Here is a 24,540-nt window from a genome sequence, read left to right as displayed (position 1 = left end):
TATCAAGGGGGTCCCCATAACGACCCCGATCGTGTTAGGAGCGCTCATTTATGGAACATAACACCGGTAGCCGGTAACTAAAAAGGGGCAAAGGTGGAACAAAACACCAGGCTAGAAAAGCCGAGCCTTCCACCTTTTACCAAGTATATAGGTCTGTTAAATTAAATAGCATTGATATGGTGATATGACAAGGAAACCATGTTTCACATGGAAGCAACTGCACCTGCAACTAGCAACGCTAACAACAGGGTTAAGCAAGCAGTAACATAGCCAATCAGTGGTTTGCTAGGTTGAACAGGTTGAGGGTTAACATGGCATTGTTGAGAGGCTGATATTTAACAGGTGGTAGGCAACGAGACGTAAACGATAGCAACGGTAAAACTAGCATGGCAATGATAGTAATGGTAACTGGGGAAATGATCATCTTGCCTGAGATCCCGCTTGGAAGAAGAATGCCTCCGTGAAGCAGACGAACCAACGTAGTCGAACGGGTCCTCACAATCCGGCACGCTGCGGAACTCTATCGAGACGAAGCAAACCGGAAACAAGCATCAACACACGAAATTCACCACACGATGCACAACACAAATGATGCATGAGCTACTGAATACATGCAAGTCACGGCATGACAGTTCCGCACAATCAAAACTACACATTAAGTGAAGTTCAATGTGCACGAGTTGCATATTGACGAAACTCCACGTTTATTAGTTAGTTCTATCCCGATTAGATACCCGACAATATTAATGTTGTCAAACATGCAAGAGGTGAAGCGGAAATTAAACTACCTATCTAGGCATTTTAAATGAGGTCGGAAATGACATATAGCACCTCCGATTCGACCTCACGTGTTAATTTACAATTCTGTCCAGATCTGAATTAACACCTTTAATTGGTTGTTAAACAGCAAAACAAATAGGTTCACGTGATTCTACGCGTCAAGGCAAGCAACCTACACGTAGAGAACACCTCCAACGGAGCTACGGATCAAAAGTTACAAGCACCGCAAGATATGATGGCATGAATGCAAAATGTGTGCAACGGCGGCTACGAGCACTTCAACACCTACAAACAGCAAGAGAAAAAGAAACTACACGATATTCTAAGCAAGTTTCATGTAGGACGCGATCACAACGGAGCTATGGTTCAAAAACTACGAGCAAAACAAGAAAACGCCACAATCTGCCAAAAACAGCTACATAGCAACTTCTACGCCTCACAACTTCGGCTACACGACTCCGATGAGCTCAAGCAAAGCATGGCATTAAAGAGGGCAAGACGCACTACTACAAACATCTAACAACTACTAGCATGGCAGCAAGGAGCACTAGGAAAAGAAGACACAAAATGGCACCTCACGCACTATTTCAGACTTAGTGAAAATAACACCTCCTGAAAGTGCACTTTTCCACCTGAAGGCATATTGACAGCAGCAAAACCCATAGCTACAGGAGTCCAAATGGCATGAAACTTAACAACATGCTAGAGAAACATAAGGGGATCAGCTAACTCCATTGGACCAACCTCAAAAGAGCTACAGAACACAAGATGCAAGCAAGACAAGACAGCAACAAAATAATAACAGATTCCAGACTTAGAAATATTTCAGCTCCTCTGAAACAGCACTATTCAAGCAACTTGAGAGCAAGCAAACAACACCTAGACATGCATTTCTATTGTAACCAAAAATACCAGGGGCTAAACAAAACATCCGTGATCAACTCTCTAGTTGACATCTAATTCATACGAGGCCCGGAATAAAACCTACGGATTAAACAAAAGAGCATCACGACAAAATATCTCGCGAACTAACTTCCTCAAAAGCTAAAACTAATTGCACAGAAAAATCCATGAGATTTTTCTACCCCGGAAACATATATAATATGTGGGGTTTGCAACTCAAAATAAAACCACACATTAATGCGGGAAAATACCTCTATACGGGAAAATAACTACCGACAAAACCCTACACGGAAAAATACGAGTGACCGCTCTAAAATACGTAGAAATATGGTCCCTAAAACATGGACATTAATTCTATGGCATACGGGCAGTCCGGATAAGCACGAAAATTAACTACGGAATGGATCCTAGCTAATCAACACGTAAAACGAGGCATTAGGCACTCTAAACAGCGTTAAACAAATATGCATGTTGGATAATCGTGTTCTACTCGCGGAGCTACCCCAAAACGATATAAAGATCATCTCGATCCGACTAACGGAACAAAAGTTACGGGCGTTTTAATATTCGGCTAAAAACTGGAATTTATATTAATTCCAAATCAATCTAAAATCACAAATGGACCGAACGGATTCACACAGGTAAGGTGCGCAGGGGGCGAGGGATAGCTACCTTGGCCACTTGGGCCTGGCCGGTTGGACGCGCTGGGCCGCAGCGGGAGCTGGGCCATGTGGCACCGGTGCTGGCCGGCCCACGCGCCGGTTGGGGCAGGGAGCGAGCGGCGCTGGCCCTGTCGTCCTCCTGCTCGAGGCGCAGGCTGGCGGCGGCGGCAGCAGCCTGCCTGCGGCGAGGAGGCCAGGGACGAGGTCCTCCGAGCCGGATCCGGCCGGCGATGGGGTCGGCAGCCCACAGGAGCGCGCTCGGGCAAACCCCCCATGGCGCCATGGCCATCCTGCAGGGAAAGAGAGGCGGGGAGATGAGAGAGAGAGAGAAACCGGGAGGAGAGGGACGACGAGGTCCGCGCCGGTCGACAGGACCTGCAAGGGGCGGCTCGCCGGCGGCGGCCGGTGGGAGGAGGCGCGGCGGCGGGAGGAGCAGGCGGCGACGAAGGTGGCTGGAGGCGCGGGGCACCTCGGGCGCTGAAGGCGGCTCGGGAGGCGGCGGCGGCGGCTCGGGCCTGGCGGGCCCCGGATGGGCTTCGCGGGCCCGGCGGCGCGGCAGGGGAGAGAGAGGTGGGGCGGCGGCTAGGGTTTGCGCGGAAAACGAGGAAGAGAGAGAGAGGTTGTCCGAAAAATAAGGAGGAGGGGGGGTATTTATAAAGAAAAGGGGGCTCGGTTAACCGGAATCGCGATCCGGATCCAACCGCGGGGTCGGATTCGGACGATTCCGAACGCGGGGCGTGCTACGTGGCCGTGTTGTGTAGACATCCGGAGACGAGGGGGAGAGCGGGCGGCGCGGCACGAGTTTTTAAAACACCGACACACGTCCGACGATATACCGAAGACGGTACCGCTACGGGCGTCCGTTCGGGTACCAGACGGTCTCCGATCGCGACGAAATTCGACAGGCGGCCTAGCTATCACAGATCGCGACCGCGTGCCAAGTTTCACCTCGATCAGAGAGAGTTTTAAACGCACTATAAAAACAGGGTTTCGACGGTGCCGCGGGCGCGTGCGTGTGCGGTCGGACTCGGAACGAACAACGACGAACGCGAAGAGAAACGGCAACTAACAACGAATGCAAGTTTTGAAAACTGGCGGCAACGGAGATGCCGATGCAATGCAGATGATGCGCATGATGCGATGATGATGCGACAAATAAAAATAGACACACGACGAAAACGGAAAGAGAGGGGAATCTTCTGGAACGTCGGTCTCGGGCTGTCACAAAGGCTCGGCCTTTCTAGCCTGGTGTTTTGTTCCACCTTTGCCCCCTTAGTTTCGGTTACCGGTGTTATGTTCCATAAATGAGCGCTCCTAACACGATCGGGGTTGTTATGGGGACCCCCTTGATAATTCGTTTTAGATTAAGGCTGGTCTGGCAAGGCCCAACTTTGGTTCTACATTTGCCTAAACACCTAATAAAATTGCATAGGGACTTTCCGGACCCCGAGGATAATTTAATCAACCCCCGGGCCAGTGCTCCTCATGAGTGTTGGTCCAAACTAGAGCCGTTTGCGGGGCCAACCCGGGGCAACTCGGGAGATTTCTATCAGGCCACCGTACGCTGTGCTTATTCGTCGTGTCCTGAGAACGAGGTACGCGACTCCTATCGGGATCGTCGACACGTCGGGCGGCCTTGCTGGATTAGTTTTACCTTTGACGAGATATCTTGTGCATCGGGACTCCGGTGATGCTTTGGGTAATCTCAGAGTTGAGGTTTTCCACTAGGGAATCCGACGAGATCGCGAGCTTCGTGATTGAGGATTTCTATGCGGCTTGTGGTAATTTGTGATGGACTAGTTGGAGCACCCCTGCAGGGTTAAATCTTTCGGAAAGCCGTGCCCGCGGTTATGTGGCAACGTGGAAGCTTTGTTTAACACTGGTTCTAGATAACTTGAAGTTAATTAATTAAAACATGCCAACTGTGTGCGTAACCGTGACTGTCTCTTTCGTGAGTTCTTTCTCCGATCGAGGACACGATGGGGTTATGTCTGACGTAGGTAGGTGTTCAGGATCATTCATTTGATCTTCTGTAGTTCACGTCCGTTATGTGTAGATCTCCCCCCTCTTAATTCTGGTACTCGTAAGTTAGCCACCAAATATGTGCTTAGCCGCTGCTGCAACCTCACCACTTAACCTTGCCTCACCCATTAAGCTTTGCTAGTCTTGATACCTTTGGAAATGAGATTGCTGAGTCCCCTGTGGCTCACAGATTACTACAACACCAGTTGCAGGTACAGGTAAAGGTTACATGACGCGAGCGCGTTGATTGTTCATTTTGAGTTGCCTCTTCTTCTTCTTCTTCTTCTTGGATCTAGGATGGGTTCCAGGCCGGCAGCCTGGGATAGCAAGGATGGACGTCGTTCTTCTTTTGTCGTTTATTTTCGTCCGTAGTCGGACCCTGCTCTTACTCTTGATGATTATGTAATGTACTGATGTGACTCTGATGTAGCTTGTGGCGAGTGTAAGCCAATTCTATATTATCTCTTCTTTTCAGTACATGTACTTGTAACGATATCCATTCTTGCGACACGACGAGATGCGCTTCTATCCCTGACGAGGCCCTCGTGCCAAATTGAGGATAGGATCGCATCTTGGGCGTGACACGTATGCCTTGAAGAAGCTAGGTTTTCAAGAAATGGAAAATATGGAGACGAAGAGAGCTCAATTAAGGACTAAACATGGTTTCATATTTCTGGTTACACTATACAATGCAATTAATCACTCGCATTTTCGTTGCTCAACTTGGGAAGCTCTAGGCAAGGCATATTGATTTCAGGAAGATATGGAAATAACCTTCGATATTCGTCCTGAAGATGATATTGAATGTAATATCGACATTTGGGTGGATGTTGACATGCTTCCAATTTTACCTCAATGTGATTTGCATTGAGGTCACCTAAGTGATTTGCATAGTTTATTTAAAAATAGTTGGTGTTAATCCCTACTTAATTTGTTTATTTTTAATTAACAACTTATTTCTCTTCTTAAAAAAAAACTCAAAAGACATTAGACATGGCCTACTATATATAGTCATGGCCCCGGTCTAGTTTGGTTGGAGAAAACACATCTGATCTTATTTATTGATGATTATAACAACAATTATGAAGATATTGACAAAAGTTATTCTTAATACGTGCCACTAGTGCACGAGTTGAACCCTAATAATTTCCATGTAGATAGCATGGTAAGATTATTTTTTTACTATTGTGTCATTAATTAGTCCACTTTTTGCATACATAATTTTTTTAAGCAAAACCAAATTGCGAACTATGTTATTATTATGTTCTTCAACATAAATTCCCATGAAAGGTTGTGCCTGATATGACGACTATAGAAGGTCGTCATTTGAATGTTATCACCTTACGGCCACAGTGGCCTATATGTTTCAGCAATGCATACTCGCTTTCTAGAAGGGATGGAAGCCGGAAACTTAAAGGATTTGGCAATTTAATGAAAAGCTGTCGACAACTACTTGGTGGAGACGCGAGGGATTTACGCATGCCACATGTCGGATATAGGTGGATCTCTATTCTTCACAATGGAGAGAGTGGAACTTACCTTTTTTACGCTATTTTACCCAGTAGAGAGTAGTAGGTTCTACCTAGGAGGGAATAATATGTGCTAGCCAAGAGAGATGACCTTTTTTAGTTTATGATTATTATGGTGTTTTTCTGTTTTATGACATTTTAACTTGATATAATTAAGATGATAATAAGTTGTTAGATGATTAAGAAGATGTTGAGTTCTTATATGATTAAGAAGATGATGAGTTGTTAGATGATTAAGAGGATAATAATTTATATGACAGAAATTTGATTAAAGTAGATGGATGCAAGTGATCAAGTAGAATTTGAGGAAAATATGATGTTGCAATTTGTAACATCATATTTTCTCTCTAACCAAACTTGATCACTTGCACCCATCCACTTTTATCTAAATGTTGTTTTTTTTGCAAAATTATTATTAGTGTTGTATATTAATATGTATAACCATGTGCAAATACAAAATAAATACAAAGAAAGAAATTTGCGGCATTAGTAGTGGCGTGGGTTAAAAAAACAGCGCTACAGGTAAAGACCCATATCAGTAGCGCGTGGTGGTTCATGACGCTACTGATATGTGACCGTACAAGTAGCACTGGTTATGAAGCGCACTATTGCTAAAAAATAACTATAGCATCGTAGCATTAATGCGCCTACCGGCGTTACTGGTCACTAAATATCCAGCGTTGCTGGTAGGATTTTTCCTAGTAGTGTGAGATGTCTGCGGTGCACTTCCATAGCCAAAGGAAAGACGATGCTGGCCGGTACTTTTGGTTCACCAAAGCACCTTCACTTATACTATGATATCACAAGGACCCGTGCGTTGCAACGGGGAATACAAATTTTAGTTATTTTTAGTTATTTTTTGTATGAAATGCATGGACAGTTTTTTACTTAGCAAATATGTTTTGAATCGACGAACTTTTTTGAAATTAAAGAAAAAATGTTGAAATTAATGATTTTTTTATTTTATGTGAACATTTTTTTAAGAATTTCATAGACATTTTCTTCGAACTCATGAATATGTTTTTAATGCATGATCATTTTCCGAATTATCAATGTTTTATATTTGCTAAATATATTTTTGAAAATCATGAATTATTTTATAATATGCGAACAATTTTTTAAAATCATCCACATTTTTTTGAATCCGTAAACATTTAATGATTTCCCAAAGCATTTTTTGAATTATAGAACAATTTACGATTTCATGAATTTTGTTTTCAAATTTGGCAACTTTTAAAATTTGGGTTTCTGAAAATTCCCTATTTAATTTATAAAGAAAAATCAAATTAAAAAAATAAAATATGGGCGGGCTCATGAACTGGTGCTAGGACAAAGGAGGTGCATGCTGCTATTAAAAAGAGAAAAAAAGGGGGAGAAGAAAGGGGGATCGAATCCAACACTCCTGGGTGCACAAGAGGTGCTCCGGCCACTACGTCAAACGGCTGGTAGTGGTAGATTAGGGTCTCAGTCTTTAAGAAGGATAGCGTTGACAGGAAAAAAAATCTGAAACGTTTTTTTTAATTATGGGTGGCATAGTGGGTAATTTAAGCCAACTTCGAGGACAATTTTAATGACGTATCACAGAAGCAATAGGTGCTTTATTAATAGGTAAAGATAAAGATAAAGATTATAAGAGACAAGGCCATGATGGCCAACTTATTTCGTCTTACAAGCTTGTGGGTTGTGGCTGCCATGCCCTTCTTCTTTTGCTTTGCTTTGTCTGATGTGCTATGCATTTGTGAAAGATGGATGTTAGAATCAACAGACAGATCACAGACTTAAGTCTATTTCATCTCCTATTTTTACTTAAAACTTGCCAGTAAAGCAGAAATCACTTGAAGTTGTGTTATTATTGCCTCATGTATATGTTCTGGAACACACCAGCCACACGGCAAAATATCTAAGGCCTATCTATTTGACATACCAGATAAAAGTACCACCATCCACCGCGAGTACATAGTGGCAGGACCGTGGGGATCTAGGACCATGAATCACAGAACTGAATTAATCCTGAAGGCTAAACCGTAAACATTATGCAACTTTAACTTTACATGATGCCCCTTTGGCTTTGGTGCACATGGCAGGTTATCCCCTTTATTCTTTGGACATTCATGATTTGCTTCCTTCCTTTAACTCTTTATCTGCCAGAGACTTTATTCTTTACTTGCTGCTGTAATCAAGCATCACATATTCTTCCTTCGGTTGATGTTTAAGTTTTGTGTATATATAAGTGGTGAGTTCAGGTGATAAAACACCTCGCCCTCTCCTGTCCTGGCCATTTGTTTCTCCTACCACCAATGTTCGACGCTCTTCCTCTAATTCTTTTGTCTTCTAATAGCTAGAAGCGTCATTTCGATTTCAACTTCTCATGGTGTTTTCACGCGCTTTTGTGGTTTCACATCCACTCTAGGATTTTTCTCTAGTCATCAATGCAAAACCAAAAACCAAAAAATAGTTGGTGTTTTCCTCTATCGATACTTCTTCTCTCGCACATGAAAAATAGTCTTTCTTTCCAGTGATCAACAAAAAACAAAAACAAAATGGACATGTTCCACTTTTAATCCCCTTTTCCAGTCACTGTTACAAGAGGAAAAAAAAACCTATTCCTGGTTTCCCCATTCATTCTTTCCTTTCACATATCAAAGTATTATTTGTTTCTTGTGAACAATACAATTTTTTTGATTGCATGCTCCACTTCGCCATTGCTGTTCCACATCTACACTACAATTCCTTTTCCTAGTGATAAACATTGCAAAAATATCATTTGTGTTCCCTCTACCGTCGTTTTTTCAGATCTGCTACTACTCCTTTTATCTAGCTCTAGATTTCAATTAATAAACACATCCAAAAACAAAAATCACTGGCTTTCCATCGTTACTATCCTTTTATTCTCATATCCAGAGTTCATTCTCTTTTCCATTGATAAATACTGAAAAAACAAAAAAATATATCATTGGTTTTAGCCCTTTTTTTCTCCACTTTTTCCATTGCTTGCTTTTCTTGTTACCAGCCCCACCAAAAACACACAAAGACTGTTTGGTTTGTCCTATTACTGAGATATTTGAAGTAAATCTGATTGATCAGACCATTTCTTGATATCCATATTACGGTGCCTAACTCAACCACCAGGTACTACTTTATATATTCTCCTTTTTAATTTTGTACTAACTTCTGGGCCATATAATAGCTGGGCCAATTTGCTTGTGTATTCTCAGTACCTTAGACGGAAGCTATTGATTTGGTTTTAAGAAGAAACATATTCTCCTTTTTATCTAGCTTCCGGTTATGAAATGTATAAAAAATCACTGTTTTTTTCATTTTGGCTATGGTGTTCTTGACCTATCTAGACTTGACTTAATGTTCTTTTGCCACTGATCAATACAAAATATCATTGCTTCCCTGTTTGTTTTTTCTTCACGTTTAATTTTCTTGCTTTTCTAGCTATCAGTTCCAACGAAAACACCAAAAAGATCATTGACTTTTCCCAATATTGAGATTTTACAAGTAAATCTAGTTGATCAGATCAATCCTCTCTTGACATCCTCCTGGCAAAGAAAAAAAATCATCTCTTGACATTCGTATTGCAGACATAAAGTGCTCCATTCTACAATCAGGTATTTTTTATCTCTTTCTTATTTATTTTGTTGGCGGTATAACACCTAAAAATGTCTCCTGCTTCTGTTATCTCAGGAATGTACAGGGGAATTAGTGTGCAGCTTTCAAGCCAAATCAAAGAGAATAAATATTTATTTTGCACCCTTCATGTTAGGTGTCGCTGAATATTGTTTCCTGGTGATCTAGAAGGTAAGATTTGGGAAGTAAATATGCAGTTAATTGAATTTCTACTGAATTCAACCGCCTAACAATCTTGATGTCTTCGGTGTTTTCTATTAAAAAACAATCCCTATACTAGGAAAATTACATGTGTTTTAAGAGACTAATTTGAAAAAAAAATATGTACACATTTTTGCCATTTTTTCTTTAGAAAAGGAAGTTAAACCCCAGGCCTCTGCATCAATCAATGCATGCAACCATCTTTATTAATTATTTCATAAAGGTCTGACAAAAACATAATCTATCCAAAGCCACCACTCACACATACAAACTCGATAATGTAGAGTGCTCTCACTCCCCATATCTAAAACCGGTTTCGTCGCCAATCCATCCACATACCGTATCAGGACCAACAGCCAGTGCAGCAGACCTAAAACACATACACACATTTTAGAAGCCGCCATCATCATCGGCCCACTGACCCATCTTTAAGAGAGAGATCCGCACTATCCTTGCCAGTCCGAACATCCGTCGACGTCACCACGGCGCCCAAGGATGCCACCTCCCTGCGCTCATCCGATCATACGCGAAGAATCTGGAAGAATTGTCGTGCGTAGAACCCGCCAATCAGGCATGACTCAACGTAGCACTTGTCGACTAGGCATGACTTGACAACTCCACCAAAACTCCGTGCAAGACGAAGCCGCTCCACCTCCTGCCTGTGTCATCCAATGCTTCTCCACAAACGATGCTCCCAAGAGAGAAAGGGCACCGCGGTACCGCCATTGCCCGATCTAGATCATAGGGTTTCCCCCGAAGCAGTGCACAACACCAGCAACCGTCAAGGACCCATATAGTTCCCACAAACACTCAGCCCTCAAGGTGACGCCTTCAAGAAGGTCACGACATCAAGGACGCCGCCGCCGCCCACCGGAGTTAGGGTTTTCACCCGAGAGGCAGGGTGGTGAGAAGTGGAGGAGCAGATGTAGGCCAACGTCTCCAAGAAGAACACCAATGAAGGCCAAAGAACAGCGACCGAATGAGACGACGCCAGCCGCCAGAGTTGCCCCTCTCCACCCGCAGCCACCCAACCACATCGGACCAAGCCACTACGAGCCAGCACGCCGGCACCAGCACCACGCCGGAGCCTCCACCACGCCGAAACGGAGCAGAAGCAACCAACCCACGCCGCCCATGGCCCTCGCCGAGAGGGGCGCCCGCAGGACAGATCTGGCTGCGCCCCCCGCCACCACCGGCACCCCCGCACGTGCCTCCATCCAGCCCGACGCCCGAAGACCGGCCAGCGCGCCGACGCCCACGAGCACCAGCTCGCCGCCGCGCCGCACCCACGCCAGAGGGGGCGATGCCCCGCCAACCCTCAGTACGTGGTGGAACGAAGAAATCCCCGCCGGCACCAACTCCGGTCAGGCTTTGCCTGGCCGAGCCCCGTGGCGCCGCCGAGGGAGGGGAAGGGGGTGGGGGACCTGCCCCCCCCCCCCCCCCCCCCCCGCGCGTCGCCGTGCGGGGGCGACCCGGGAGGTTTCAAATCAGGGTTCTAGTCATCCAACATTTTTGCCATGGAGGGTATCTTTTTTCTCCTTTCTTCCGCCTCCTTAAATGGCAGCCACCACCGTCCAAGTAAAACACACTGCTCAATGCTCATTGCTCAAGAACTAGGGCTGCAATTACTCTCTGTTTCAATCTTTACTTTGCTTAGTATGTCTCAGACCAAACTGTACTTTGTTATCTTGCCTAGGTTCTTTGTTTAGTAAGTGTCGGATTTCTACTAATTAGAGTACTATCCACTTTGCGCAGATTATATAGAATTTTTTTTTATGCATATGCCAGTGATAATGTGATTCGTTATGAATAACTGATTCACATAATCTTTTCCTTGCAGGTCAATTTGTGCAAACTAGCAAGTTCGGTATACTCCTGACCGCAGGTCATGGCACCATCATCATGGGAAAATTGGCCAAATCATGAGAGGGATAAATGGCGTGATTATCTCAGAAATATAGATTTTTGGTATGATTTTGTAACTTCCAAACTTATACATTCCTTTGTTAATCTAGAAAGTGCATTTTATTTGTTACCCATGTCTCTATTTGTGTGTGTGTGTGTGTGCGCGCGCGCACGTGTATGACATAATACCCTGCCTATCCCAATACCTCTACCATAGAAGCAGGGGGCAGAAATCCTATGCTGAGGTTGCTCAGCCCCTGGCCCTCAATAGAGTTAGATGTTACTCCCTTCGTCCCATAATATAAGAAACGCTCTTATATTATGGGACGAAGGGAGTACATGCAACAAAAGTCAACAGAAATATTTTCAAATAGATTTGGACCCACATGTCGATGAATAAATTAAATTAAACGTGGTTCAATTTGATTATGTGGTGTATTTTGGAAAGTACCTTTCCCCCATTTTTGGGACATATTTGTTTACTGAATGTATCCTGTTTTATCCATAACAAAACACTCAGAATTCAACGAGACATCAGATCAACTACTAACCGGCAAACCATTTAAAATGTGACTTTTTTTACGAAACCTTGTCAAGAGGGCTGGTTGCTCCTACGATTTCATAAAGAAGAAGAATACTGTTGGCCCGACTTATAAGGAAAACTAGATCAAAACCCACATAACTGCTTGATTGACCGGGCTGCAATCTTGCACAGTTTGAGGGAGATCACCGGGTTGTTCACCAACTTTCACAAGAGCTCGGTTGTTCCCATCAGATGCCATCACCTGAACCTTGAGTGCACTCGGCAGAGCCTTCCGGCAAAGAAGACGGCCTTCCCCCTCAGATACCTGGGCCTCCCTCTATCCGTCAGGAAGCTGAAGACAGTGGACTTCCAGTTCCTCAAGGATAAGGCTGCGAACAAGCTGTTTACCAATGAGGGCCAGAGCATTACCACCATTGGACGCACGATGCTGGTTAAGTCCGTCATTTCATCACTACTTTTTTTAGAAAAGGAGGATTACCTCCGGTCTCTGCATCAAAATGATGCATGCGCCCACTTTATTAAATAAATCCACAAAATGTCGAAAGGATCCAACAAGGCTGCACGCAGGCAGCTAAAATATAAAAAGTAATACAAAAAAGAGCCAAAACTAGCATACATAGGCCCAGATGCCTAACCATCTATCCTATTATTGGACCGCCATCCAAACCGGTTTAAGATATCCCGAGCTACCGTCTCCCGCCAGATAGACCCAGTAACCAAAGGCTCCCTGATTTCCGCAGGAGTGAGTAATGACCATGTACGGATCAACTCAGATGCGCTATACAGTACCTGCAAGAAATTTATATTTGATAATCTGTTAAAGGTGACATCATTCCTGCAGTTCCATATAGACCAAAATAATGCACATACTCCTATATGAATATGTCTGGCAATAATTAAGTCAACCCCATTTAGCCACGTCCCAAACAACGTGTTTATGCTATCTGGAGGTGTGATATCAAATGCTATACAGACTCTTTGCCATAATATTTTTGCAAGCGGACATTAGAGAAAGAGGTGTTTGATAGTTTCGGCCTGGTCACAAAAAGAACATATTTTACTTCCCTCCCAATTTCTCTTTGCCAAATTATCTCTTGTAAGGTTCACCTTCTTGTGGACAAACCACATAAAGATTATGATACACAATGGTACTTTCACCTTCCAAATATAGTTGGATTTTGACAAAGTTGATGTATCAATGAGACTCAAGTAGAAAGTCTTGACTGTAAAAATGCCAGTGGACGTTAGCTTCCAACAAAGATTTCATCACTACTTGTCTACTTCAGCACCTCTTTGGTCATTCCGCTGGCCATCCTGCATGGGTTCATTAGTCTGGGCCTAGATGAAAACACAACTACCGATGCTGGGTAGTCATACTATCGTATCATATACTATGTACTTCCTCCATTTCTAAATATAGGTTTTTTTAAAGATTTCACTAGGAGACTACATATTAATGTATATAGACACACTTTAGACTGTAGATTCACTCATTTTGCTTCGTATGTAGTCTCCTAGTGAAATCTCTAAAAAGACTTATATTTAGAAACGGAGGGAGTACCCACTATGCATGCCATATGGGCATAGGTATATGCATAACCTTGGAGGCCCACAGGGAGATCACCCGCCTAGTTCGTACATGCTTCGGGTTCCCAAAAGAATGTCTTGCAGGTAGCTTGGTGAGAGACCATGAGTCCCATTGTTTGGAATCCTACTCGTGCATGGAGAGGACACCTAGGCGAAGGAGAGCAGGCCACCACCATATCGCGAGTATATTTTTTTAAACAATCCATGAGGGGGGGGGGGGCACCTATGAGCGTGCCATGCCGACCCATATGTTACACTCGCGTGCTTGGGCACGCCCCCCCCTTAGTAGACGGGCCACCCACATCACGTTTAACATGCTGTCCCTATAGGATTCATCCTATTGGTCTGTTTTGGGCTTAAATTCAGTGTATTGGGTTGTATATATAAATATAAAAAGCTATATGGGCCGTGCCACACGCGTGCAAGGTTCGCGGCTATATGGCCGTGCCACACGCGTGCCAAGGTTCGCGGCCGAGCCTTGGCCCTAGGCGGGCCATGTGACGACATAACCTAATTATAAATATGTCAGGCCAGGCCCACTAGAGGCCGGGTAGGTGGGCTATGAAGCCAGCACATCAGGACCGGCCAATTGGCCACCTTTGGCGTTGCACTAGGAGGAAGATGCCCGACTAGAGCATCAACAACAGTTCCTATTAGAAAATTGTTATAAAAGTCGTTTAACGGTGTGTTCATACAATTTAAGGGAAGTTGTCAGGTGAGGTCTTGGTTCCCTAAAAATCTTTCCCAAAGTTTATTTCGTTTATTTGCCACAGCTAGAGAACTTTTTTTTGCACCAATTTTCCCTAAATGGTGCGGGAACTATTGGAGATGCTATTAGGGTGTGTTGTGTCGCTAAACACTTCTGCGTACCTTTGGGTTCTAAATGCAGTTTCTTCTCGGTATCTCTGGGTTCTAAAAGTAGTTTTTTTTTTAAAAGGGCTCACATTTATTAGAAAAGTTCACTAGAAGTATAAAGCATCCAACATAATAAACATTATTTCGAGGTCTCTGGACCAACGAATGACCATTGACGACGTCAGAATGAGCCGTCAATGTGCCACCGTCAGAATGAGCCGTCAATGTGCCGCCGTCAGAATGAGCCGTATCGGAGCCGGCCCTAGCTTGTCAATGACAGTCGGGAAGTCTCTGTGCAAGGGACAAAGGGCGGACATCCATTGGATCCTAAGATTAAGACGATGTCTTCTGGATGCGTCCGCTTAGCAACATCACCTATCACTCATTTCACTCACATCACCTATCATTCATTTCTCATTGAAAATATATACCATGCACAACGTAAAAGTTCAATTTATTGGTTTGGATATTGATTTCCCGTGTTTAAAAACTTCAGATTTTATAATCAAAAGCTGGAATTTGTTGTTGACAATGCAAATCTTAAACACAAAAATGTTCCATGAGAATTTGTGATCAATCATGTTATTTTGAAGAAACAGTAGATTATACTAGTGCTACTCTTACACTTCAATTATCCGCATATTTAAAATGTCATTTCTGTTGAAATCTGTAAAACCTGCCAGTTTAAATTGTTTAAACCGTATATTTATTAAAATGTTGTTTTTTTTCTGCCGGTTCACTAGTTTTACAATTATTGCATTTGCATTTGGTAACATCGTTTTCGCTAAATTAGTTGTGAAAAGCTGCAAATCATTGTTGATCAATCCTTCTAATTTAGCGGGTGTTTATCTGCTTCTTAAAAAATAGTCGATTACTATTGCACATTTTTACACTAAAATTGTTGGTTGAGAAGATGCCCTAATTAAAAATGTGTAATCAATTATCTATTAAAATAATATTTTGTTTTTCGAGGTTCACTAGTTTCACAGTTCTTGTATTTGCATTTATGTAATATTGTCTTTGTTTTTTTTGGTGTGACACGATTAAAAAGATCAGTTTTAATATGCTTATAATTCAACTATCAGAAAGAAAAATCTAGAAAGTACTCCCCATGCTTAGTAATCTGTGATCGTGCATTGTTGATTTTGCTAGTTTATATTGTTCACATATAAAATATAACGAATTGCTCTATTCAGACTTTGCCAAAAGGAGAAATCTAAAGAAGCACTCCTCATACGTGAAGGAAGTAATCAGATTGTGCATCTGCATTGTGTTTGTGTATTCCGCTTAGTTTCGATTGTTGGCATATAAAATAGAACGGCTTGTTTCCGTGTCCGTTGCTCATAGTATGCATATTGATTTTTTTTTTCAATTTTACAAGTACGAGAGATAGTCTGGAAGTAATAAAAAAGCTTGAGTTTTCATGCACGCATGAGCACGATCAAGCTTGACAGATCGATGTTCGCCAGCCGGATACTATTTAACGGACGCATACTGTTTTTTCTATTACGTAAGTGCTAATAATTAATGTATTTGCTTATGTGGTCAGGTTTAATGGATACTATGAAACGTACGCATATTCTCGCTTGGTGAATAAACTACTGAGACCTTTTTATGTGCGTTGGAATGTCGGGGTGGGGCCCATGGCTTCATTCACACGAGCCATATCAGGTCTGGCCGTGAAGAAAATGCGTAAGAATCAACGAGGATTCAATCCCGTGATAAAGGTGGGTCTGAAGCCCACGCCGACGGCAGAGGAAGCCCAAGGAAGAGGCATCATGAGCACAAAGTATCAATTGGCCATCGCTGCAGCAAAGGAGCTCGGTCAGCTCGGCCAACCATACAACAGGCTCAAAGAAAAGCACGACGACCTACAGTACTACACCTACGGGTGCGATGACGGTGGTACCTCTGAAGATTTGGAATGGCACGTGCGGCAAACTATAGTTCCTCAGATCATCCAACAACTCTTAACCAAGAGGTACTTGCTAGTGGTTGAGAACCTCGAGTGGCCCATTGAGCCTGGCAGTTTAGCACTAGAAGATGTCGGGCTTCCTCCACCTAGCTGGGCATATTCTCAGTGGCTCATCTCGACGACTTCTCGTGATGTCTACAATAAGAGCAAGTCACAAGATGATCGAGTTATATCCATTCTATCAGATGACCTGGTTGTCGTGCTTATCATCTATGCAATGCATCAATCAGCGGAGCACATACACAGTGTGATGCATCAAGGAAGCAAGGAGTACTGGCATCGCATATCCCTCGACTGCTTCCACTATGCCATGACGCTGTTTGTTGGACATTCACAAGTGGTGGATGTTACCTCGGAGGAGCTCATCCACCAGTGGGCCACCCAAGGCGTCATCCCGCAGCCTCATATGACCATCAAGGAAGACGAAGAAACCAATACCATCAGCAGCAAATGTTCCCATATGCATCGAGTTGGAAGGGTCATCCTTGAAGCATTTCACAAGTACTCCTTGTTGCAGCTACCTTTTTCTCCTGCTACTGAAGCTTATGAAGCCTCCAATACCGGCGCACAATTCTTTCTATACCACGGCCTCATTGCAGAAAGCATCACACCTGATGAACTCTTTGATAACAAGAAGAAATGGATTTCCTTCAATGGTGACCATGGATGGCATGTAAGCCGAGAATGGTTGAGACCAGAGGAAACAAGGGGCCCAACTACACTTATTCTAAGAGGCTGCTCACATCAATCACTCATACTTTCCAAGCTGGACAGTTTCTTGCCCAAGCTTTGTTTTCTTCGTGTTCTTGATATCTCCTATACTCCAATAAAATCACTCCCTTCATCCATAGGTTGCCTAACAAACCTTCGGCTGCTTTCCCTCAGAGGCTGTCATGGTTTAAAAACTCTTTCTTATTCATCCACAATTAGTCCCACGAACACATCAACAAATACTACTTCAAACTCACCATTATCGACTCTATACCTGCTTGAAATTCTTGATATGAATGGAGTTCCTTTTTCCCATCTGACACAAGATGTAGCCAACCAAAAGTGGAATTTAATACATCTGGACATGTCCTATTCAGAAATAACTACTTTCCCCCCCGATTTCTTCGAGGACATGTCAAACCTTGAAGAGCTTATCCTGACCAGTTGCTCCAACCTTGTGGAGCTACCTCCTTCCATGGCTTCTCTATCCAGCTTAACGACCCTTGTGGTCATTGGGACTCAAATAAAATATTTTCCGAAAAAGATATTTGAAGAAATGCAGAAGCTGCAGTCGCTCAAGCTCATTGACAACAAGAACTTGGTGTCACTCACAAGACAAACCTCTAGGGTCCAAAGAATGAAATTGGAAGGGCATCCTAGCCTTATATCCTTCATGCTAATTGGCGCACCTCACATAAGGCACTTGTCTTTGCGAGGATGTAAAAAACTTGAGTCGATCGAGATCAAGAATCTTGGTGCTTTGGAGGAGCTAGATTTGTCTGGTACAGCTATCAAGGAGCTCCCTGCTGACATCCCTAATATTCCCCAGCTTAGGCGATTGCTCTTGCTTGGTGTTCCTTCCTTGAGGCGATTTCCTTGGCATAGGCTGGACCGACTCCCGGCTGTGTTTTACTTGGATCATTCTTCAGAAGAAAATGGCAATCATTCTAATCAGATTTCCCATGTGTGTGTTACTGACCCCAAGTTCTTCCATAGCTTCCGTAACACTGTTGTCGATTTAGTAAGAGAAGGACGGTTTCTCCAATCATTCTATGTTCGTGTCGCACCATGCATTACAAACAGCATGCATCTGCAAGATGAAGAAGGCATGCTCAGTAGCATGTTGCAGGAGTTAGTGAAGAAGGAATCAACTTATGTGGATGTGTACGGAAGCTTTTATGCAGACGAAATTGCAATGGTGCCACCGGTTACGATTCCCCTTCGCCGAAGTGAGCGCCACATGGAGATCACTGGGAAGCAGTCCACACTTGATGGTTTAAGGTATCTTCTAATTACCACCAAATCAATAACGGTGACATGTGCTTCTTCTATCGACTATTTTTCTCGGGAGATCGATTTTCAAGAGCTGGAAGAATGCGAGCTACATCGGTGCCATAAAATGACAAAGGTTTTCTATGAAACCAATGGCTTAAAAAATCTATTGAATCTGCATGTTTGTGACCTCAAAAGTCTAGACTCGTTATGTGCACAATACTACCATTATACCTTCAGTTCACTGGAGCACCTGCACTTGGAGGACTGCCCAAGATTGGAGCATGTGGTGCCACATATAGCAACTCTGCCATGCCTCAAGACACTTGACATCCTGTTCTGCTACAACCTCAAGACAATTTTCATCAGCAGTTATACGGAAGATGATACTTATCAGCTGCCATGCCTCCAAAGGATACGTCTCCAGGAGTTGCCACTCCTACAACACTTCCACACCAAGGACGCTACCATCACAACACCTGTGTGGAAGGATCTCCATGTTCGGGGGTGCTGGAGCCTCCGACGCCTCCCACTCCTAGAAGGACTCCAGCCGGAGATAGTGAAGGTGAACGGGGAAAGGAGCTGGTGGAGCAAGCTCCAGTGGGGCTCACCCCTGCACCGCGACAACTACGACCCCAAGCTTCCCCCGGAGTTCGCCTCCTTCGACGAGCGCGCCGAGATGAGCAGCTACCTCAGATGAATCAACCCATGCTCCATCAACACATCCTTCCGTCCATCAGTCGGTATGTGATTTCACTCAGCATATTTATCATTCGTTCATAAACCATGCATTTACCACCGAATTCCTTCTTAAACACTACCTTGTTAACAGTGTTCCACCATACGTCCGTGCTGTATATATGGTTACGTCTCCAGAAGTTTCCATTGCTCCAGCACTTCCACGACAACGACATCACCATGACAACGCCGTTGTTGAAGGAACTCCACGTCCGAGGGTGCTGGAGCCTCCGACTCCTCCCACTCCTACCTTAAGTGTTCCACCATACACCAGAGAGTACTTTTATCAACACTACCTTATTAAGAGTGTTCCACCATTTATCCATACTATAATGTGAACCACCCATGTGTCCGTCGACCCCGTTGTCCCTGCAGTCTCCATCCATGCATACATGCAACCTACATACACATCCCTGCCTCCGTATACAGCCTCATGTCATCCATATGATTTTAGATTTCTTTTCCAAATAAAGTCCAATTTCTCTGGTTATTGTTGTCCAACCACTTTATCTCCTGTGGAATCAGTTGAACACATTTTGTTGGAGTATCCACTATTTTATTGTAAGTAAATAAGTAATGAATACTGGTGTTTAGCATGGTATATGTATAAATATCAAGTGTGGCTTTGTGACTTTAAGTGGTTTGAGTATTTATTTCATTCAGATGCTGTACTTGACTCAAGTGTGTTGTACTCCTACCAGCATCGATCGCTGATTTTATTTGTGAAGACCCATTTCACTATATGATGCATGTATTGTGGGTATTTTGCTCTGCTTTTCTACTCTCCTTATAAAGAGAAGGAAACTAGGAAGAAACCTATATATTGCACAGGTCTGGGATTTATATATTAAAGAAAAGACGCTGAGATTTGTAAAAAACAGACATATTTCTTTCTGGTTAAATTTAGAGTGAATTCCGCCTTTTGCCCCCTAATTTATCACTTTTGTATCCCCGACACACCAAATGCAATGGCAAATTTTTATCTAGTTGTACAATAAATCACACACTAATTCACAACAAAAGATCACATGTCCTTCAATTTGAGAATGTACTACAGTTTTTTTTGCTCTCACCCAAATCGCATGACTCTGGGCGCCAGCCTGAGCAGCTCCGGCAACGCGCGTGATGGAAACTTCCTGGCAAAGAGGTAGCAAACCGATGTGTTCCCTCCACCATCGGTGCAGTTCTTGTTGATCCTCATTCCCTCAAGAAGACCAACACTTACTTCGTTATAGCTATCAGGATGTGGTCCCCTCGTCCATCGGGTGTATGTTAGTGTACGATTTGCATTCCCATTGCACCTAGAGGCGGCGACAAATGTTGGCAGATAATGCTCATCCATGATGCAAGGTGCACTGCAGTGGCGTTGGAAAACCGGGAAGTAGGTCACGTCTTCAATGACCCGGAGTGCGAGGCTCCGGTCGACAGCAAACCACTGGGAGCCCTTACGCCACTGAGCAGGCGTGATGGCTGGGGCCATGGCTCTTTTATAGCGTCCGCGAGAACTCGCGTTGTCAAAGAGGTCGATGAAGGAGGTGGCACCAGTGGAATGCATGAGGTAGGAGTAGACCGTGGTGAAGTTGTAGAGAGGGATGCATGTCTCAGATAGTAAGACGAAGTGTTCGTTCGTGGTGTCGAGTAGAGCGTTTGCGAGTAGCCGGCGCTCGGCCTCCACTATGCTTGATTGCCCCCAACGAGCTTCCTGCGGACCAAAATCAGCAATTAAACTCCATCCTCTTATAACCATAGACTTTAAAGTCATGTGGATGAACATGGGTATACCTACACCGCTATCTTACACAACTTCATCCTTTTTATTTATCCAAGTCAAAACAATGCTTAAACTGAAACTTTGCAGCTCAACATCATAAATATGAAAAAAAATCAAAGATATTGATTCAAAGGTGGATGACATAGACAGGGTGTGTGCACGTAAACCAGGGTATACTCCCACAATCTTAAAGTTTTTTAGTGGTAACAAAATATAAAGTTTTTGCAGTTCAATTTAAACTGTAAAACCATGTTATATTTTGATTACGAGGGGGGGGGGGGGTAGATATTTATGGTAATGTATGTTAAAGAGTGCTCACAAGTTTCCAACAAACCGAACCGAGCAGGTTATGTGCACGCGTTAATGGGTTAGAACATCCTATATTCCAACAAACTGAACCCTGCTGCTAGATTGGAATTGCATTGTAAACGACCAAATCCTATATTTGATTCTAGGAGATGGGTGTAAATAGGCACATATATAGTGATATAGCTCACCTTGCTGGGCACCCGGCGGCCGTAGAAGACTGACCCCTTCTCCGGCGAGCCGAGGTAGGACGGATCAGGGTGCACGTAAACCGAAAATAGTCCTGTGTGCCCGTGGAAGAACCTCTCCCACAGTGGCGCCAGTGGAAGCTCACCACGCACGAGGAACATGAACGCAACCTTGGGCGCGCCTTGCACCAGGGAGCTGATCCGTGGAGCCATGGATGCCGCCAGCAGCAACTCGTCGTCCGTCATGTTGTGCAGCATCACCATGCGCCAGCTTTCGTTGCCACCATTGCTTCCACTCTCTTTGGCATTGTCGTCGCCGAGCAGCCGCAGCGAAGGCGGCCGCAGCACAAGTGCTGGCACGGAGAGGTCGGCGGCAATGAGCTGGATCATGGTCGCGGTTGCGGGGAGGAAGCGGAGGAGAAAGTTGGACGCGATGCCGAGCGCAAAGGCCATGGAAACGAGGAGGAGGATGCCCCACGGTTTCGCCATGGCTGTTCTCACCTTGGCTTGAGCTTGCCACTGCTTATAGTAGCTACTTAAATACCTAGCCAACGGTTGACCACTAATTTTACCTTTACACTTACACGCAACTGACTTCTGTAGATCGATGCGTCCACATATATATATATATATATATATATATATACATACATATATATATTGACATGGTTCTCCTACATCTGTTCATGCGTATGCTTGAATAAATTGAGGGTACGTACGCAGGGTATATCCTAAGAAGACCTTGGAGGCCCAGAAATCCAGTAACCATTTTGGTCTTCTCTCTAGTGCATTCTCAAATGGCTTCTTCACTCCCGATGATTTAAAAGTGGAGTATATAAGAAACTTGAGTCAAAATCGAAGCGACGTCTAGCAAGTTTCAACAGGGCATTGCACATTTTTTGAAGCAACATATCCTATTGAAGAAAGAGTCTACTGAAGCAACCCACCCAAGCATTCCTTTTAATTAGTTCAGCCTGTTTTGCTTACTCCGCCACGCGTTTTCCAAGTTTTGCCGGTGGTATTAATCATTGATAACCGCGTCTAGTTAGAACCCTTAACTGCACTACTCATCCATTCTTTCTTATAATAAATTTAATTTGCTAACCGTGTCTAATTACAAAGCAAGGCATGATTCTCGGTAATACTCTTTACTTGGTATTTGATGATTACTCTTTACTTCATACAAGGTATTTGATGATTCTATTATAGTCTGACCTTGCTCAGATAGCAGTTTACATACATGCCTAGATATGTTGGAGATGCATTGCAATGTGTTTCATAGGTGTCCGTGAAGGGCGACTAAAAGTAATCCATCATCACATCAAGTTTCTGGAATTCCACGGATTGAAATCAGATCGAGGTGCATCTTCTTGAATTTTAGGGATCATGTTGATTGATGCATGCATATACATATATATTGACGTGCTACTACATAAACTTGTTCATACGTAGGCTTAAATCAGAGTAGACTACTTAGGGGGCGTTGAATATGGGGAATGTATGCTTAACAGACATTGGACGCCCTGAAATTCAGCAACCATTTTGGTCTTCTCTCTATTGTCCAACGGCTTCTTGGCTACCGACGACTTAGAAATGGAGCATATAAGAAACAATGATGGGCATTGCTCTGCGCCCCCGCCGAAACTTACGGCCGGCTGCACACGAGCGGTCCGATCTGCCAGATCGAATTTAATTTCACCGTCAGATCTGTCATGCAGCAAAAATCAAATGCCGGTTGTAGCGAAAAAAATCGACGAACTCGGGTTGAAACCAAACGTGAATGCAACTTTTTAAATGGACAAATTATAGCAAACGAAGGAGTCAGGTAGGAATAAGCAGGAGCTCCGCCGCGCGCATCAGGGCGCCATGGATCCCGAGGAGGACCGGCCGAGGAGATCTGCCGCGTGGTCGCTGGCAGCAGGTAGCAGGCAGCCACCACATGAAGGAGGCGGCCTTGGTCTCAGATTCATTCCTCGCTAAGCCATTTGGGCCCTCGACACGGCCGCCGGAGCAGGTGGTACGGGCGAGCGTCCGGGCACAGGGAGCCCCGGCCTTGCTTCTCGGGGAGGTGGTGGTGGCGGTGGCCGGAGGAAGGGGAGACTGGAGGCGGCTGCACGGTCAAAGCCGAATTTACTGATCAGGGTTGCTTTTGATGCAATGGTGTAGTGTTTGCACTTTATATTAGGTACGACCCTATGGGTAATTTTGTCTCGCTGCATCCAGCTCTGCCAAATTAGAACTGCTCCATGCATTTTTTTATGTTGGTAAGAAAGCTGCCAAATTCGTTGATCAGAAGAAGTATTACAAATAACACCTTCAGAGGAGGAATGTACCGCATAAGGCGAGTGCCAAAAGAAGAAGAATGAAAAAGGGATGCCACCTTTATAAGGAAAACCAGCCGAAAACGTAAAACAACACCTAACAACTAGGCTAGAGCACCACAACAAATACATAACCTCAGAAGACCAACACCCCACAACACACCCGGGCAGGCACTCGAACGCTTTCGCCGCTACAAAAGTGCAAACCAAAAACCGTTGTATCAATCCGAGCTGCCACAAGCATATCCGCGAACTCGACTACATCCAAGAGGAACACTATATCCGATAGAGCAAACATATGCCACTTCAATCTCGAGAGGTTGGCGACCATGACTTGCGTGACGAACTTGCATGTAAAGGGTCCTTCTGCTGTTCTCACGGTGATGCTACACAAGCCGTCGCCAACCACCAACATGAGCACCGGGTCCCTCTAGCCGAGTCTACCATCAAGACGATGTCCTGAAGAGGAGATACGACGCCGAGCAAAGCCGATAGCGTCATCATCGCCCAATCCGCAAGAGCAGATCTAGGGTTTCCCCCTAAGAATGTCGGGCATGGGAGGGGAGGGGCTGCAACGTCGATGTCTCTAACAAAGGGAAGGTGCCCGAAGGCACCGCCATCGACTGCTCCGGCCACA

At 44.2% G+C, this 24,540-nt stretch overlaps 2 protein-coding genes across 2 annotated transcripts; one reads left to right on the top strand and one right to left on the bottom strand.

Annotated features, from left to right (window-relative positions):
- The first annotated feature begins 16,264 nt into the window (after positions 1–16,264).
- LOC123404005 lies at positions 16,265–19,440 on the top strand. The gene is made up of 2 exons (XM_045097907.1): positions 16,265–19,322; positions 19,412–19,440. Exon 1 carries the CDS (start codon positions 16,265–16,267, stop codon positions 19,277–19,279), a length of 3,015 nt encoding a protein of 1,004 aa, XP_044953842.1. The 3' UTR covers positions 19,280–19,322; positions 19,412–19,440.
- Positions 19,441–20,271: 831 nt separating this feature from the next.
- LOC123403996 (glycosyltransferase BC10-like) lies at positions 20,272–22,061 on the bottom strand. Its single transcript, XM_045097898.1, has 2 exons — positions 21,586–22,061; positions 20,272–21,019 (listed from the first exon to the last, which is right to left on the bottom strand). The coding sequence occupies exons 1-2, from the start codon at positions 22,033–22,035 to the stop codon at positions 20,387–20,389; spliced, it is 1,083 nt and encodes a 360-aa protein (XP_044953833.1). The 5' UTR covers positions 22,036–22,061; the 3' UTR covers positions 20,272–20,386.
- Between the last annotated feature and the right edge of the window lie 2,479 nt (positions 22,062–24,540).

The sequence above is a fragment of the Hordeum vulgare genome, chromosome 1H (assembly GCF_904849725.1).
Source record: "Hordeum vulgare subsp. vulgare chromosome 1H, MorexV3_pseudomolecules_assembly, whole genome shotgun sequence".
In the NCBI taxonomy this organism is placed as follows: domain Eukaryota; kingdom Viridiplantae; phylum Streptophyta; class Magnoliopsida; order Poales; family Poaceae; genus Hordeum; species Hordeum vulgare.
Note: the sequence above shows the minus strand (reverse complement) of the source record. Positions and strands in the feature narration are given on the sequence as shown.